Here is a 17,382-nt window from a genome sequence, read left to right on the forward strand (position 1 = left end):
GTGTGTGTGTGTGTGTGTGTGTGTGTGTGTGTGTGTGTGTGTGTGTGTGTGTGTGTGTGTGTGTGTGTGTGTGTGTGCGCGCATCATTATGTGAGCAGTATGTACGACGGGTTTGGTGTGAAATGAAATAGGGCGGGCGGAGGTTTGGGAGAGATTAAAAACAAAGTTGGCAGAGATTCACGCAATCCGATGCAACAGTGGCGCAAGGCGAGCGCTTTTCTCATGTTTTGTAAATCAGAACACACTCCAGCATAAATGACTGCTTACGTAACACACAGACCACAGCAGTCTGGTCTGGACAAGCAGCTAGCGCCCTTTAAACACATACCAGCTACAGATCCACACCAACCCGTGAGAAAAAGGATTTGGCATCCAAACACACATGCATGCACACAACACATACACACACATGCACATACAGACACACACACACCCTCAATGCACAGTCAATACACACGGAAACATACACAATACACTCCAATGGCATTGGATCATCGGGTTAACAAGATACTTATTCCAATAAAAGTGCTGGAGAAGGGCTGTGAATGGGACTGTTGACTGCCTGACTTGACTCCGTGACATAACACCAGGGGCTGGCTGTGTCTCAGGTGGCACCCTATTCCCTATATAGTGCACTCATTTTGATCAGAGCACTATGGGTTTCCCTAGTGCACTATGTAGGGGGAAAGGGTGCCATTTCAGATGCAGCCCATGGACGGAGAACAAGACAGCCAGCTTTCTCTCCCTGACTTCGTCTGTTCACAAGGGAAAGTGTTTCCCATGAAACGCGCAGCGTCGCCCGAAAGCGATAAACTGTCGTTATCTCTCTGCCACGGTAATACAAAGGCATCAAATTAAACTTTGCGTTTTCTTAATGGATTTCATGACGTCGTACCAAAGTTTGAGTCGGCCGCGATTAGAAGTTTTCCCTGGTTCCTTTGTGCTTTTTTTACTCCATCCTCTTTACTCTGTGCCATGTTTAATTTCACCTGTGACTGACTCTCTCTCTCCCTTATCTCTCTCTCTCCCTCTTTCTTCTCCTCCTCTCCAGGATATTGAGGACCCAGTCTCTGGAATGGTATTATAACAACTTGAAGAGCCGCTTCAAGAGGTTCGGCAGTGCCAAGGTTCTGAAGACGCTCTACAGGAATCACATAGTGGAGAGAGGAGGCAATTCAGATCTACCAGGTACAGGAAATGTCTCTCTCTTTTGTCTCTTCCAGGTGGGTGCATCCCAAATGGCACCCTTTTCCCTATATAGTGCAGTACTTTTGACCGGGGCCTGAGAAGTGCACTAAATAGGGAATAGAGTGTAATTTGGGACGCAGCGGGTGTCATTCCTCTAGTGTTGAGTTTTTGATGTGATCGCTCTCTTCTGTATGGCCCACTCCTCAATGACTGCCTGACGTTCTCTGTTGGCTATGACGTCTCATTCATGGATCTCAGTTAGTAACTCAACTACAGGGGGCAAAAGGTCTCGCATCAAAGAACCACACTCACTCAGTCCCACACGTCACGTGGACATTTATGTGGAGAGAAACTGAACCATTGCCTAACAGACATACACGCCCACGCTTCTCGTTTACACACACACACACACACGCAGAGAATTTATTTCAGGACAGGGCTGTGTGTGAGTCACTAATGTTCCCAGACCAGAGAGCAGCAGGAAGCAGGAGAGAGACAACCAAATTCATGGTATAGGTAAGCTAGTCACTGACTCACTGAACCAACTGATATCATGACATTGGTCATGTTTCAGGCCGACTACATTGTGGCCGTTGCATTGCATCAACCAATGTTTGTGTGCCACGCCATCGACCGCACAGTTGGACATCAGACTGCTAAGTCACATTATGGGGTTGGCTCATGTTAACTACCTATCCAGGCGTAGTGTGATCTGGAAGGCAATGTCCAAGCACATCAAGACAGTCGTGAAGAGAACACGACAAAACCTACCCCCTCAGGAGACTGAAAATATTTGGCATGGGTCCTCAGATTCTCAAAATGTTTCACAGCTGCACCATCGAGAGCATCTTGAAGGGTTGCATCACTGCCTGGTATGGCAACTGCTTGGCCTCCCACCGCAAGGCACTACAGAGGGTAGTGCGTACGGCCCAGTACATCACTGGGGCCAAGCTTCCTGCCATCCAGGACCTCTATAACAGGCGGTGTCAGAGGAAGGCCCTACAAATTGTCAAAGACTCCAGCCACCCTAAACATAGACTGTTCTCTCTGCTACCGCACGGCAAGCGGTACCGGAGCGCCATGTCTAGGTCCAAGAGGCTTCTAAACAGCTTCTACACCCAAGCCATAAGACTGCTGAACAGCTAATACAGCTAATCCTGAACAGCTACCCAGACTATTTGCACCCCCCTCCCCCTACGCTGCTGCTACTCTCTGTTATTATCTATGCATAGCCACATTAATAACCCTAGTAGTTAGAACATTGGGCCAGTAACCAAAAGGTTGTTTGGATCGAATCCCTGATCCGTCATTCTGCCCCTGAACAAGGCAGTTAACCCATTGTTCCCCGGTAGGCCGTCATTGTGAGTAAGAGTTTGTTCTTAATTGACTTGCGTCGTTAAATAAAGGTCAAATAAAAAATGACCTCAATTACCTCGACACCGGTGCCTCCGCACATTGACACATTGACTCTGTACCGGTACCCCCTGTATATAGACCCGCTATTGTTATTTACTGCTGCTACTTAATTATTTGTTATTCTTATCTCTTACTTTTTTTAGGTATTTTCTTAAAACTACATTGTTGGTTAAGGGATTGAAAGTAAGCATTTCACTGTAAGGTGTTGTATTCGGCGCATGTGACAGATACAATTTGATTTGATCTGCATTGTAGTCAGCCTGGAATGCAGTCATTTTGTTTGTTTGACCTCACACCCCACTGGACCACAATTCTTTGAGTCAACATGGTTTCCACATCATTTCACCGTACCTTGTTGAAATGATCACGTTCCATCAGCGTTGCATCACTCAATTAATGTTTCTTGACAACTCAAATATCAATCATGACTGGATGTTGATCTGATGTCTGATGCCCAGTGGGATGGTCATGGATGTTAGAGTAACGATTGGGCAACGTTATCTCGTGGTTGTGTGAACGTTATAAAGTTATTTTACATAAGTGTTTATTGTGCCACACAACCCCATGAAGGCTATGTTGCTTGTGCTGTAAAACATTATCATGCATGCGTTTCGGTAATGGTTATCGTGCTGTCGTGGGAATGTTATCGTAGCATTGTGCTGTTTGTGTAAACCTAGATAGCATTAAGTTAGAGTGTCTTTTTTTTACTGTGTGGTGCTAGCTCTGTCTGACCTTTACCCTCAGGCAACACTGAGGCTAGAGAGCACAGGCCTCTAGGACATGCACGCATGAAGGCACACACACGTGCGCACACGTCCCTAGAACAACTTCCATCATAGAAGCTCTGCAGCAGTCTTCTTGTAGGTCACACGTGTACATATTTCATTTTCACCGCGTACGACAGAAATGGAAGGTACAAATAACAAATTCCTCACATTTATGTTCCAGCCATGTTGGAGTGAAGGTCACATTATTCTCAAGGGGAAGTGTTGGAGTTAAAGGGATAGTTTGTCCAAATCTTTAATTCCCAGTAAGCAGTCTAGGCCCCCATCTTGCTGGTGTAGAGAAATGTTAGCTTTTTGCCATGGCTAATGCTTAGGTCTTTTGCTCTAACAATATCAAAACAAATATGCTTGAGGCATCACTACAGACCTGGTTTCGATCCCAGGCTGTGTTACAGCTGGCCGTGACCGGGAAACCCATATGAGGCGGTGCACAATTTTCCCAGCGTCGTCCGGGTTAGGGGAGGGTTGTGTTTGGCAGGGTTGTGTTTCGGAGGACGCATGGCTCTCGACCTTCGCCTCTCCCGAGTCCGTAGGGGAGTTGCAGCGATGGGACAAAACTGTAACTACCAATTGGATATCATGAAATTGGGGAGAAAAAGAGGTAAAAGTACAAAAAAATTGTCATGTTTTTGGAATGGAAAATCCTCCCTGACTACCTAGCTTTTATTTTGGTGATTGTTAGTTCTCAAATATATGATTATTCCATGATCTTTTCGACATACTTCATAGCTGGTTTTAGTCATTTAAGTTTACACTGAAAGCATTTTTCCATCTAGTTTTTTTTTTAAATAAAATATATATTTATACAGTATCATTCAAAAGTTCGGGGTCACATTTTTTGTCCATTTAAAATAACATCAAATTCCAAATCAAAACAAAGTGTATTTGTCGCATGCGCCAAATACAACAGGTGTAGGTAGACCTTACAGTGAAATGCTTCCTTACAGGCTCTGACCAACAGTGCAATTTCTAAGAAATGTTTTATTAAAAAAAGGTATTAGGTGAACAATAGGTATGTAAAGAAATAAAAACAACAGTAAGAAGACAGTGAAAAATACCAGTAGCAAGGCTATATACAGTAGCGAGGCTATATACAGTAGCGAGGCTATATACAGTAGCGAGGCTATATACAGTAGAGAGGCTATATACAGTAGCGAGGCTATATACAGTAGCGAGACTATATACAGTAGAGAAGCTATATATAGTAGCGAGGCTATATACAATAGAGAGGCTACATACAGTAGTGAGGCTATACACAGTAGCAAGGCTATACACAGTAGAGAGGCTATATACAGTAGAGAGGCTATATACAGTAGAGAGGCTATATACAGGCATCAGTTAGTCGGGCTGATTGAGGTAGTATGTACATGTAGACATGGTTAAAGTGACTATATATATATTTTTTTTACCTTTATTTAACTAGGCAAGTCAGTTAAGAACAAATTCTTATATTCAATGATGGCTTTGGAACAGTGGGTTAACTGCCTTGTTCAGGGGCAGAACGACAGATCTTTACCTTGTCAGCTCGGGGATTCAATATTGTATCCTTTCTGTTACAAGTCCAACACTCTAACCACTAGGCTACCTGCCACTACTGTCTCTGAATAACAGAGAGTAGCAGTAGGGTAAAAGAGGGTTTGGCGGGTGGTGGGTGGCGGGACACAATGCAGATAGGCCGGTTAGCCAATGTGCGGGGGCACTGGTTGGTCGGGCTAATTGAGGTAGTATGTACATGAATGTATAGTTAAAGTGACTATGCATATGTGATAAACAGAGAGTAGCAGGAGTGTAAAAGAGGGGGGGGGGGGCACACAATGCAAATAGTCCGGGTAGCCATTTCATTACCTATTCAGGAGTCTTATGGCTTGTGGGTAAAAACTGTTGAGAAGCCTTTTTGTCCTAGACTTGGCACTCCGGTACCGCTTGCCATGCGGTAGTAGAGGGAACCGTCTATGACTGGGGTCTTTGACCATTTTTAGGGCCTTCCTCTGACACCGCCTGGTGTTAAGGTCTTGGATGGCAGGCAGCTTAGCCTAAGCTGATCCGAAATACAGTGTAGACATTGTTAATATTGTAAATGACTATTGTAGCTGGAAATGTCAGATTTTTTTAATGGAATATCTACATTTATCAGCAACCATCACTCCTGGTGTTCAAATGGCACTTTGTGTTAGCTAATCCAAGTGTATCATTTTAAAGGCTAATTGATCATTAGAAAACCCTTTTGCAATTATGTTAGCACAGCTGAAAACTGTTGTTCTGATTAAAGAAGCAATAAAACTGGCCTTCTTTAGACTAGTTGAGTATCTGGAGCATCAGCATTTGTGGGTTCGATTACAGGCTCAAAATGGCCAGAAACAAAGACCTTTCTTCTGAAACTCATCAGTCTACTCCAGTTCTGAGAAATGAAGACTATTCCATGCGAGAAATGGCAAAGAAACTGAAGATCTCTTACAATGTTGTGTACTACTCCCTTCACAGAACAGCACAAACTGTCTCTAATCAGAATAGAAAGAGGAGTGGGAGGCCCCAGTGCACAACTGAGCAAGAGGACAAGTACATTAGAGTGACTAGTTTGAGAAACACGCCCCACAATTCCTCAACTGGCAGCTTCATTAAATAGTACCCGCAAAACACCAGTCTCAATGTCAACAGTGAAGAGGCGACTCTGGGATGCTGGCCTTCAAGCAGAGTTGCAAAGAAAAAGCAATATCTGACTGGCCAATAAGAAGAAAAGATGAAAATGGGAAAAAGAACACAGACACTGGACAGAGGATTTCTGCCTTGAAGGCCAATATCCCGGAGTCGCCTCTTCACTGTTGACATTGAAACTGGTGTTTTGCTTAACACTTATTTGGTTACTATATGATTCCATATGTGTTTTTTTGTCGTTTTGATGTCTTCGCTGTTATTCTACATTGTAGAAAATAGTAAAAATACAGAAAATCCCTTGAATGAGCAGGTGTGCATTTTGGGGGGGAAAAAATATGTCAAAATCTTGTTCTTCTTACAGGGTAAGGAAACCAAGACACCCTTTTTGTAATTGGGGTGAACTATCCTTTTAAAAATGGCAATGGAGGTAAAACCTAACCTTCATTCACCTGTGACTTTCAAGTGGGCTGAAGGTGATCTATTACTTTCAAATCATATCTGCTCTTTCTTAAAGAAGTTAGATTTGTCCTCTAGTTTGTCAAAAACTCTTCAACTCAAACCAACAGCTACAGTCAGATAGATTTCACAAATCGAGTTACATTATATAGTTCTTTATGTCAATAAAATGTACCAACCATGAAATAATTGAGCAACGTTGTGTTTGTTTTATAAAGGGAATTATTTCGATAGGCTACATTACTTGAAGGATTCCTTTACATTTTGTATTCAATGTGGGCTCCAAAAAATATATTTCTAAGTAAACATCAACGGCTGTGTCCCAATTCCATTTCAATTCCAGTCAATTCAGAAAATAAACCAAGGGCCTCTTGAGCAGTGCAGCGATCCAAGGCACTGCAACGCAGTGTTGCAGCGTCACTACAGCCTGGGGTTCGATCCGGCAGTCCCATAGGGCGGCACACAATTGGCCCAGCATCGTCCGGATCAGGAGAGGGTTTGGCTGGGGGGGGGCTTTACTTGGCTCATCATGCTCTAGCGACTCCTTGTGGTGGTGCCAGGTGGCTGCAAGATGACTCGGTCGTCAGGCGAAAGGTGTTTCCTCCGACACATTGGTGCGGCTAGCTTCCGGATTAAGCGAGCGGGTGTTAAGAAGCGCAGCTTGGCAGGTCGTGTTTCGGAGGACGCATTACTCGACCTTTGCCTCTTCCGAGCCCGTTGAGAATTGCAGCGATGAGAGAAGATCGTAATTGGATCGCAATTTCAACAACAATTGAAATGGAATTGAACCCAACCCTGATGGACTCTGGTCAAAGATAGGGCACTATATAGGGAATAGGGTGCCATTTGGGACACTCGCCAAGCTTCCGGAAGCATACAAAAAGTCTTTATCCACTTTACTACAGCCTTTTCTACATGGCCTTGACCCATTATGAGTACTTATTGACAATCTCTTCCCTTTAAATCTGGTATACGAGAAGGGGGAGGGGGGAGCACATTCAGAATGGTGAGGAGGACATTCTCAGGGACAAACGCACGCACATACACAAACGCACTCACACATATGCACGCATGCACACACACAAGAGGAAAATAAAGCCGTAACTCATGCATACTTTGTTTAGAAGAGAACTCGTGTTAACATCCCTTGTCTCAAACATACATGCGCACCCCCCACTTCTCCCCATTCGTCCCTCATTCCATCAGCCAGCTAGTCAGTCAGTCAGTACGGTTTGATGCAGTGTGTGTTTCTAACTCTGAAGCTGTATAATCTGCTCAGCTCATCTGAAATGGGAGCCCAGCGGCAGCTAGCAGCTAATCCTATTACCTCCTTGTGTGATGTAAGAGTGGCAGTAAGAGGAGAGGAGGAGAGGGAAGGGCAGGAGAGGAGAGGGGATCACAGAGGGACAGCTGGAAAGACAGATTGGGACAGGAGGGCTTTTTTTGGACTGTATGGGGACACACATACATTGGAGCTGATTGGAGCAATAGCCATCCAGCAGTCACATGGACACACAGACAGAGTGGAGCTGATTGGACCAACTGCCACCAGTCAGGGGGACACACCGTCACCAGTCAACACAACAGCACTGGAGCTGTGAAACTCCTAATGCTTCAAACAGTGATGTAACTGCTGCCATGACTAGTTTCTGTTCCGGTAGACTGACTAAGAAAATACAGTTGCCCTATTCCTGCCATAAGTACCATTATTGGTACTACGGCTAACAGTGGGCCTAATGGTCATGGCGGATACTTTTAACAATATGGTTCAATCAACTCATCCCTTGAAAGAAGCGATCTAGGATTAGTATATCCATTTTAGAAATTGTGTATATATAGCAAAAAAAAAAATAACTTATAAAAGCCTCATTCCTCTGCTGTTGTTCTTTGAATCGCAGATTGCCCCTTTAATCCCAGTGTGCTATACAACAGTAATACTCCCTAACTCCACACACTCTAACAGATCAGGCTGATGGGGGGGGGGGGGGGGGGGGACAATGGCATCTGGATGATGAGATGTTGAGGGCAGATAAAACTGTTCCCACAGCAGGAACTAATCACTCAGAGGACAAAGTGGCCATTGCAACGGAGGGGATTACTAGCCAGTAAGACCAGCAGCAGCACCACCACCCCACCCTGACCGAGCAGCATCGCCACTCTCTTCTCTCCCCCATTATGCTTGCTGAGCAGCAGCCTTAACACTAGCTGTCTGCTAATATTACACAAGGATTACCCCCTCCAACTTCAGGGATTATGACCATCTAGACTGTGTCCATTGGCTGGCCAGTGGTGGATGAAGAGGGTGTTTGTGTAATGATTGTGTGATGGGGTGAGTGAAGGCGTGTGTGTGTGTGTGTGTGTGTGTGTGTGTGTGTGTGTGTGTGTGTGTGTGTGTGTGTGTGTGTGTGTAAGGGGGGGGGGGGGTGTAAGAAAGAGAGATTGTGCATGTGTTTGGGGGGGGTTATGTAATGTCAAAGACATTGATCTGTCAGTAGCCATCCGTCAGACCTTTTACGAGGTTTAAGGACAAACACACACACCTCTCTCACACACAAACACACACACACTCACTCACACACACACACACTCACACACACACACATAGTATATGACAGAGGCGTTGTCCGTGTCAGAAGAGATTTAACAGTTTGAGAACAGAACAGAAATCCCCTCTCGTCTCAAACCTTAATGGCTGCTGTAACGTCTCATGAGCTGCAGTGCCCCTGGTGGCTAGTATGTTACACTACAGCATCCAGCAGATGGAGGAGTTAGTTGTACTCCCAGTCTGTGCATTTATCTATCTATCTATCTATCTATCTATCTATCTATCTATCTATCTATCTATCTATCTATCTATCTATCTATCTATCTATCTATCTCTCTCTCTATATATATATATATATATATATCTCTCTGTCTCTCTCTCACTCTCTGTCTCTCTCTCACTCTCTGTCTCTCTCTCTCTGTCTCTCTCTCTCTCTCTGTCTCTCTCTCACTCTCTGTCTCTCTCTCTCTCTCTGTCTCTCTCTCTCTCTCTGTCTCTCTCTCACTCTCTGTCTCTCTCTCTCTCACTGCCCTTCCTCCTGCTGCTGAAGGAACTTCAGCTTTGAGTGCTCTTTACTGACAGGACACACACCCTCTTTCTCTCGCTCACTCACTCACGCACGCACACAAACACACACACACAGACCGGTGCTGTCGTCTGCAGGGTTGTCATGGTAATATCGAGTGATTCCTCTGCCGATCCTTGAGTGGAAAAAAGGTAAGACCGTGGTCAGTGAGAGGAAATGAAATAGGAACAGGGAGGAACACAAAGGAGATGGTTATCTCTTTCCATCTCTCTATAATCATTTGACATGAGTAGGGCCCTGTGTTTTGGTTAGTCATGTCACATGGCCTTTTCCAGAAATGAGAATTGGGCCACAAGTGAAAAGAATTGTCTGAGGATGGTGCTGGACCATCTGACATAAAAAGAAAAGGCGACAGTTTAAATTAAGGTTAAAATTCAGGTCATCTGGCATGATTAACCAAAACACAGGGCCCTAGACATGAGATGACATGAGCTTTCTGATTTGAGGAGGACACGCCCAGTAGAGGCGGGGAGAGGGGGGGGGGGGGGGGGGCTCTGCCCAGTGTGAAGGCTTGGAGGGGCTAAATGATTGACAGGAGAGGGTCATAACAATGGCAATGCATGCTGTGGTGGATTGTCAAGTAGCATGTCATCAATCATGTGTTTTGTCATCTCATCAAATAGCCGAATAGAATAGCCTTGCAGTGAAATGCTTACCTACAAGCCCTTAACCAACAATGCAGTTTTAAGAAAAAACAAGTGTTAAGAAAGTATTTACTAAATAAACTGAAGCAAACAATAAATAAATACAAATTTAAAAAAATTATAATAGAAAAGTAACAAATAATTAAAGAGCAACAATAAAATAACAGTAACAAGGCTATATACAGGGGGTACTGGTACAGAGTCGATGTGCGGGAGCACAGGTTAGTCGAGGTCATGGGTACATTTGTGGGATTCCCCTGACTGTCTGCCTGGGCGGTGAGGCGTCAGGAAGTGGATATGCTGATGCTGTGAGAGATGACAGACAGGGTCCCCTGCAACTATGACACTGTTAGCTAATAGTTCTCACATCCTCAGCAAAGCACACACGCACTCATCAGCAATGCATGCATGCATGTCCGCGTGCGTGCCTGCGTGTGAGGGAGTGTATGTGAAAGAGAATGGGAGACGTAGAGAGAGGTTGTGTGTGAAGAGATAAAGAGAGAAAAGGAGATGGAAAGTGAGCGTGGAGCCGGAAAAGAAAGCAAAAAGTGAAAACGAAAGAAAGAAAGAAACAATCAGAGAAGCGTTACTGTGTCTATTCTGTGGAGCCACCTAAAATGCCAGTAAACAAGATGCCACATGTCCGCCATCTTGTGATCATGTTTGTTTGCAGGGCATTATTGTGGTACCCCAGCATGCTTAGTTTCCTTCATTACACTCTTAGGGGGAAAAGTGCCAAGTAGAATCATGTAGGGTTCTTCGGTTTGGTGCAAGGTTGAAACCTTTGCAGAGGGTTCTACCTAGAACTCTCTATGTAGGGTTCTTCATAGAACCCCCTGTAAATGGTTCTACCTAGAACCCTCTGTGAACGGTTCCACCAGCCTTATTAGCCTTTAAAATTAAACTCTTTATGACAATACATGAAGTCTATCATAAGTACTTTCTTTGAGAGTCATACCCTAACACAGCATGTTAGGAAACTCCTAGTTTTCAGGCCACATCTGGTCTGCAGTTCACGTTATGCTGACTTGCAAAGTGATGTGAAATCACCCACAACCTGCAGAATGACTACCAGGGTAGGGAAGATTTGAATAATGGGACTATCTAAACTAGGAAAACCATCTCAGTAATGGGTGCAATATGTATTACTTCTAACAGATTGGATTACTTTATAAAAATGTACATTATGTATCTTTATGTAGCATAAGATCAATCAATGTACAAGCACAAACACAGACATTAAAACAAACAATTCAGAAAATCAACCTGTAATGGAGCATGCTGGGAAATATGATAATGATAGGTGTGGTTTTGAGGGTTTTACTCCCTTCTTGCCTTCCAAAGAATGTTCAAAGAACCCTTTCTTCCAAAAACGGTTCTTTAGGATAAAAAAGATTATTGGTTGAACTCTTTGCCTAACAAATAACCCTTGTCTTCCATAAAGGGTTCTTAGGAGCAAAACTCAAAACTATTGTTTGTAGAAACCTATCCCTCCTCAAAGAGCCCTTTTGGAACCCTTTTTTCTAAGTGTGTAGGACTCGGTTATCTCGGCAGTGTCATCGTATGTCCGTGTCCTACTAAATACATGATTACAGGCTTGATTTGTGCTGGGTGATATACTGTTTGTTGCTGTTGGCTGTCTCCTTTAAGTCAAATGTGCAGGCAGGCAGCCAAACACACACACACACACCACACATGCACACATACACCCTGCATCTCAAACAGAGGAGAGAGAGAGAGAGAGGTCTTGGAGTGGTCGAGACGTAGTCTGGGACTTAAACCATGCCCTGTGGTTGAGTTGGGAGACCACAATTCTCAATTATTATCCTAAGGATAAAACAAGCCATCGGATGGACAAACAAACTCCATAGATCAGAAGAGGAGGAACAGAAGAGGAAGGTAAGGGAGGACACAGGATGGTGACGTGGATACAGATGGCATCGTTTGGAAGTTCTTGTCTTGATCAAAGAAGAACTGGAAGACCATTCCCACTGACCACACCCTCCGAGCCAGGAGGGGACTAAAACAGTTCAAACACAAGACAACCTGTCCTGTGCCCGACCAAGCAGAGTCCCATTACAGGCAGACAGACAGACCAACACAAGCAAGTCTAGTATTGTCTGATTGCCTAGCCTACCACTGCAGTTTCAGAGTCACTGCACACAGACACTCAGAGGACTCCTAGTGGCCTGCCTCGACTCCCACTGCCAGGCTCAGAGTGCTTCGTGTCACGGCTACAGCCGTTATAGCCCCAGTCCTTGCATGCACACACATAGTTCAGTCCTTCGGGGGCACAGGCTATGGCAGGGTGATAACTTCAGCTGTGACACCAGTCGTATTCCCAGAGCTGTGGCTCTAAGCTGCTAATTGGAGGAGGTTGATTTGTCCCTTGAGAGGAAGTAAGGAGTCGATGAAAGACCTCCTGGGATACATATCCGCCACCGAATGGTTTATGAAGAGACGACGCTACACAGGCAAACACACACACCCTGCATCTAAAACTGAGCAGAGGAGAGAGAGCGAGAGGCCCTGGGGTTGCGTTTAATGAAGCTGACCTGAATCAGGTCAGGGAGCTGACTTCAACCATGTGCTGTGGTTGGAGTTGTGGGGCCCAACGATTCTCACTTATTTATCAGAAGGATACAACAAACCATCAAATGCAAATGGGCAAACAAATTCCAGAGAGTAGTGGTGGGATGGTAAGAGGAAGAGGAGGAGGAAGAGGAAGGTAGGGAGGACACCAGACGGTGATGAGGATACAGATTAGTGGTGCGCGAGGGTCAGCTGTTCACCCGCCCGCAATTACTAATAATCCATCCACAACCGCCCTACTATATGTGGTAGGCCCGCACCCGACCCTAACCTGCAAGTATAGAAAATGCTCTATAGGCTACAGTCAAAGACTGCAGGACGATTTCTTGACGGGTGCCGTTTTCTTTTGTTGTTGCCTGATTTAGATACGTTTCTGCTTATAAGTAGGCTGTTTGTTAGTCAACGTGTCTAAAATTAGATACGTGTAGGTTCTCTTTTGTCCTTATATGAGAATGAGAAATGGTTCTCAACTAGCCTGCCTGGTTAAATAAAGGTGAAATCAAATCAAAAATATATGTTGTCCTAGAAGACTAAATAAACCCTTGCTCACCAGAATAATGTGATCGATTGATAGAATGAATTCTTCAATCTAGTTGACATCGGTAAAGTTTCCTCTGTCGTCTTTCATGACGTTTAGGGACTGGAGACAATAAAACAACAAATGACAAAGGGGAAATGTTCTGTGCCAAATGTCCAAATGACATCGGTTTGACCGGTTGTAAGAAAAAAATGAAGCTGTGAAAACGACCCAACGTCTTTCTGATAAGATTTCACTTCGGCTTCCATGCATATTTTATGTGGTTGAAATACTATCAAGGTTCATGATGCTTTTATGATGAAGACGGCACCTCTACAGATGGTATCTAACTGAGCATCGCATTCTCTCAAGATGCAGAAATAAATCAATCATATTTCTTCACTCCTGTTCCCAAGTCCAAATGTTGCCTACATTTGGTGAATAATTTTACTGCAAGGAAATGCTTAGATCTGCAGTATTTATTATTAAGGCTATAGCCCTATTCACACGAGACTAGTATTACCAGAGAACTTTGTCTTATCCCAGAATGTGGGTTATTCCAGAGGTGCAATATTTTTTAGTATACATTTGGCGATGTTCAATTCATTTGCACAAAACATGTAAACAAAAGCATTCACTGTGAAAGTTGATCGATGTAGGCCATTCATATATAGGTTAAGCGCAGCCCTTCGTTCAATTTATTCCAAACCGGTTATTGTTTTCTTGCTTAAACCCTCGAGCAACACTTGTCAAACTCAGACATTTCTCTCAAAGCACAGGGATGTCGATTTGCACGGGACGAATATTATCAAAGAACGTTTGCCAGAAAACAGTAGGTTACGCTGGTTAGTCAATGTCCAGATTTCCGTTTCCATTTAACCCATCTAAACAGCAGGCTACAGTTCCCTAGACGTGCCCTAGGACTCATTCATAACACAGCCGGTACTGCTATCGTCGTCTCTTACCACTTCATCAAATCTTTTCCAAACATGACTTTTCTGGTCCTCCCTTTTCTTTATTTTCAATAGCTTCCGCAGCTTTTGTGTTATTGAATTAAACTTCGACAATGTCCTTTTTTCCCTCTGTGGATTTTGACGTGAACGTTTTCTGCCCTCCCCAAAAGCATTATTTGGAGGTTGGCTATGTAGGCTATTTGGCACACATACAGTTAAACCCTCAAGTTTAGGCTCATGCAGTAATACCAGATGGCCTACAATAATGAAAGAAAAACCTCAAGGTAGCCTATAGAAATTGCGCAATAATTATACATTTATGGATTTTCGAAGGTATTGTTTCTCTTCATTCAACCCGCCCGCCACGCACCCTAGTCACACAATATTTGTCATGAGTCCAGGAGTCCACCCGTATCATTGGGTGTTCTTGTCTTGATCAAAGAAGAACTGAAAGACCATTCCCACTGACTACTCCCTAACTACTCCCTAACCCTAACCCAAGCCAAGAGGGGACTAAGTATTTTAAAACACAAGGCAACCTGTCCTGTGCCCGACCAAGCAGAGTCCCACTACAGACAGATAGACAGACCAACACAAGCAAATCTAGTACTGTCTCTTTGCCGGGCTCGAAATGTCACTTTCAGCCTCACTGCACACAGACATCATTCCTAGTGGCCTGCCGTGACTCCTGAGTGCTTTGTGTCACCGTGAAAGCCATCACAGCCCCAACACCCCCCCCCCCCTCACACACACACATAGTTCAGTCCTTCGGGGGCACAGGCTATGGCAGGGTGATAACTTCAGCTGTGACAACAGTCATATTCCCAGTGCTGTGGCTCTAAGCTGCTAATTGGAGGAAGTTGATTTGTCCCATGAGAGGAAATAAAGAGTTGATGAAAGACCTCCTGGAGAAAACAGATAGCCCTATGGGACACATCCGCCACCAAATGGCCCTCTGCGCTAAAGCGGTGTGGTTTATGAAGAGACGACACTAGACAGGCAAACACACAAAAAAGGGTTCACGGATAGGTTCAAATGAATTGAAGCCGTCGCACAGGTTCTCTGCTCTTTGCTCCTGTCTCATATCATTGCTCTCCTCTGCTGATGAGGGTGATGAGAGGTTCTCTCAGCGTGAGCCAAGGTTCCTCCCAGTACAACCGATGCTGACCTCTAACCCCTCCTCTGGCGGTCCCGTGTGGCTCGGTTGGTAGAGCATGGCCCTTGTGATGTCAGGATCGTGGGTTCGATTCCCGAGCTGGGGCTACCAGTACGACGATGTATGCACGCACGACTGTAAGTCGCTTTGGATAAAAGACTCTCTATATATTAGGTGTGTTGTTATTGTACCTGCGTCTCTGTGTCCCCCGCAGAAAGCAGTGTTCACGACGGAAGCAATGGCAACGATGGCAGCGTGTGTGGCAGTGACTCCACCTTCTACAGGCAGAGTGAAGGTACACAACCCCATATAGGTGGTGTCCTGGTCAAAAGTAGTGCACTACACAGGGGATGGGGTGCCATTTGGCATACACCCATGGAAACCAACAAATTAATAAGCGTCATTTGTAGCATGTATATCTGTTTCAATAGGCTAGCACATTACATATACCCACCGCATGACACAGCATTATCGTAGGGGGTGTTGTACTACACACCCACTGCATGGTCCTCTTGGTCAAGAGGTCTGTGACCCTCCCAGTCGGCCACTTGTGTGTGAATCACCACAGCCCTGACATTAGCCTGTAAACAAACCACTTTGCTCTGCACAAGCAGATATATCTGTAATTAAATCTGCTCCTGAAGGGCTGCAAGTAAACGTGTGTGTGTGTGTGTGTGTGTTTGTTTGCAGGACACAGCATGGCAGAGACCCTCACTGTTGCCCTGCGTGTTGCTGAGGAGGCCATAGAGGAAGCCATCGCCAAGGCAGAGGAATTTACTGACAGCTTGGTGAGACAATAGTCCTGGTGTGTGTGTGTGTTTGTTTCCCTCTCTCTATTTCTCTCTGTCTCACTCTCTCTCTTTCTCTCTGTTTCGCTCAGATTCAGATCAGCTTTATTAGCATGAATGACAAGGCCACTGTTGCTAAAGCGACGTGAGATAATGACAACAATAACAGTAAAAAATAAGTAATTTCTTCTGTCTCTCACCATGTCTCTTTTTTTGGGGGTTTTGGTGCTTGTTTTTCTGTAGTTCTGACCAGGCTTTGATGTCTCTGTGTTGCAGGAGAAGCAGAATGAGGCTCGCTACCTACGGGACCACAAAGAGGAGCTTATAGAGGAACTTGCCACGACCATCGTACAAAAAGTACGTCTAGAGTCTGGTGTGGAGTTTTCGGTCACATCTAACATTGCCCTCTCTCTCTCGCTCTTGCTCCGCTCCTCTCCTTTCCTCTCCCAGATCATCCAGAGGAGGAAGCGTTCAGAGATGCAGACAGAGTATGACTTTGTTTGGCCCCAGAGCCAGGGCCAGCCCCAGGGCAGTGAGATGTCCTCCACCAGCCAGCCCCCTCACAGCACCCTGGCCCAGGCCAACCAGGCCCACCTCAAGAGTTCCTATTCCCTCTGGGTCAGTCTGGTTAGGAAGCCCTCACTACACTACACTACCTTACACTACGCTACCATGTACTAAGCTACGCTACACTACGCTACCATGCTCAACGCTGCGTTACACTACGATATGCTATGTTTCACTACACTACGCTATGCTATGTTACACTGCACTACAGTACATTACACTACAGTACAGTACATTCTTAGGGCTGCAATCCCGTGAACGGGATCGATATGACAACAGCCAGTGAAAGTGCAGGGCGCAAAATTCAAAACAACAGAAATCTCATAATTAAAATTCCTCAAACATACATGTATCTTATACCGTTTTAAAGGTACTCTTGTTATTAATCCCACCACAGTGTCCGATTTCAAATAGGCTTTACAGTGAAATCACCACAAACGATTGTTAGGTCACCACCAACTCACAGAAAAATTCTGCAATTTTTCCAGCCAAAGAGAAGAGTCACAAAAAGCACATATAGAGATAAAAATAATCACT

The 17,382-nt window shown here is 44.7% G+C and overlaps 1 protein-coding gene across 2 annotated transcripts in view; it reads left to right on the forward strand.

Moving 5' to 3' along the window:
- The window catches only part of myripb (myosin VIIA and Rab interacting protein b), a 197,537-nt gene that overhangs the window by 159,855 nt on the left and 20,300 nt on the right, over nucleotides 1-17,382 (forward strand). The window contains exons 4-8 of one of the 2 annotated variants that reach the window (XM_031835981.1): nucleotides 1,052-1,188; nucleotides 15,705-15,785; nucleotides 16,181-16,278; nucleotides 16,555-16,635; nucleotides 16,729-16,896. In XM_031835981.1, coding sequence (XP_031691841.1) covers nucleotides 1,052-1,188; nucleotides 15,705-15,785; nucleotides 16,181-16,278; nucleotides 16,555-16,635; nucleotides 16,729-16,896 — 565 coding nt within the window. Of the gene's footprint in view, nucleotides 1-1,051; nucleotides 1,189-15,704; nucleotides 15,786-16,180; nucleotides 16,279-16,554; nucleotides 16,897-17,382 lie in introns of both variants that reach the window. The other variant, XM_031835980.1, reaches the window with a different exon arrangement.

This window comes from Oncorhynchus kisutch, linkage group LG11 (genome assembly GCF_002021735.2).
Source record: "Oncorhynchus kisutch isolate 150728-3 linkage group LG11, Okis_V2, whole genome shotgun sequence".
Lineage (NCBI taxonomy): Eukaryota > Metazoa > Chordata > Actinopteri > Salmoniformes > Salmonidae > Oncorhynchus > Oncorhynchus kisutch.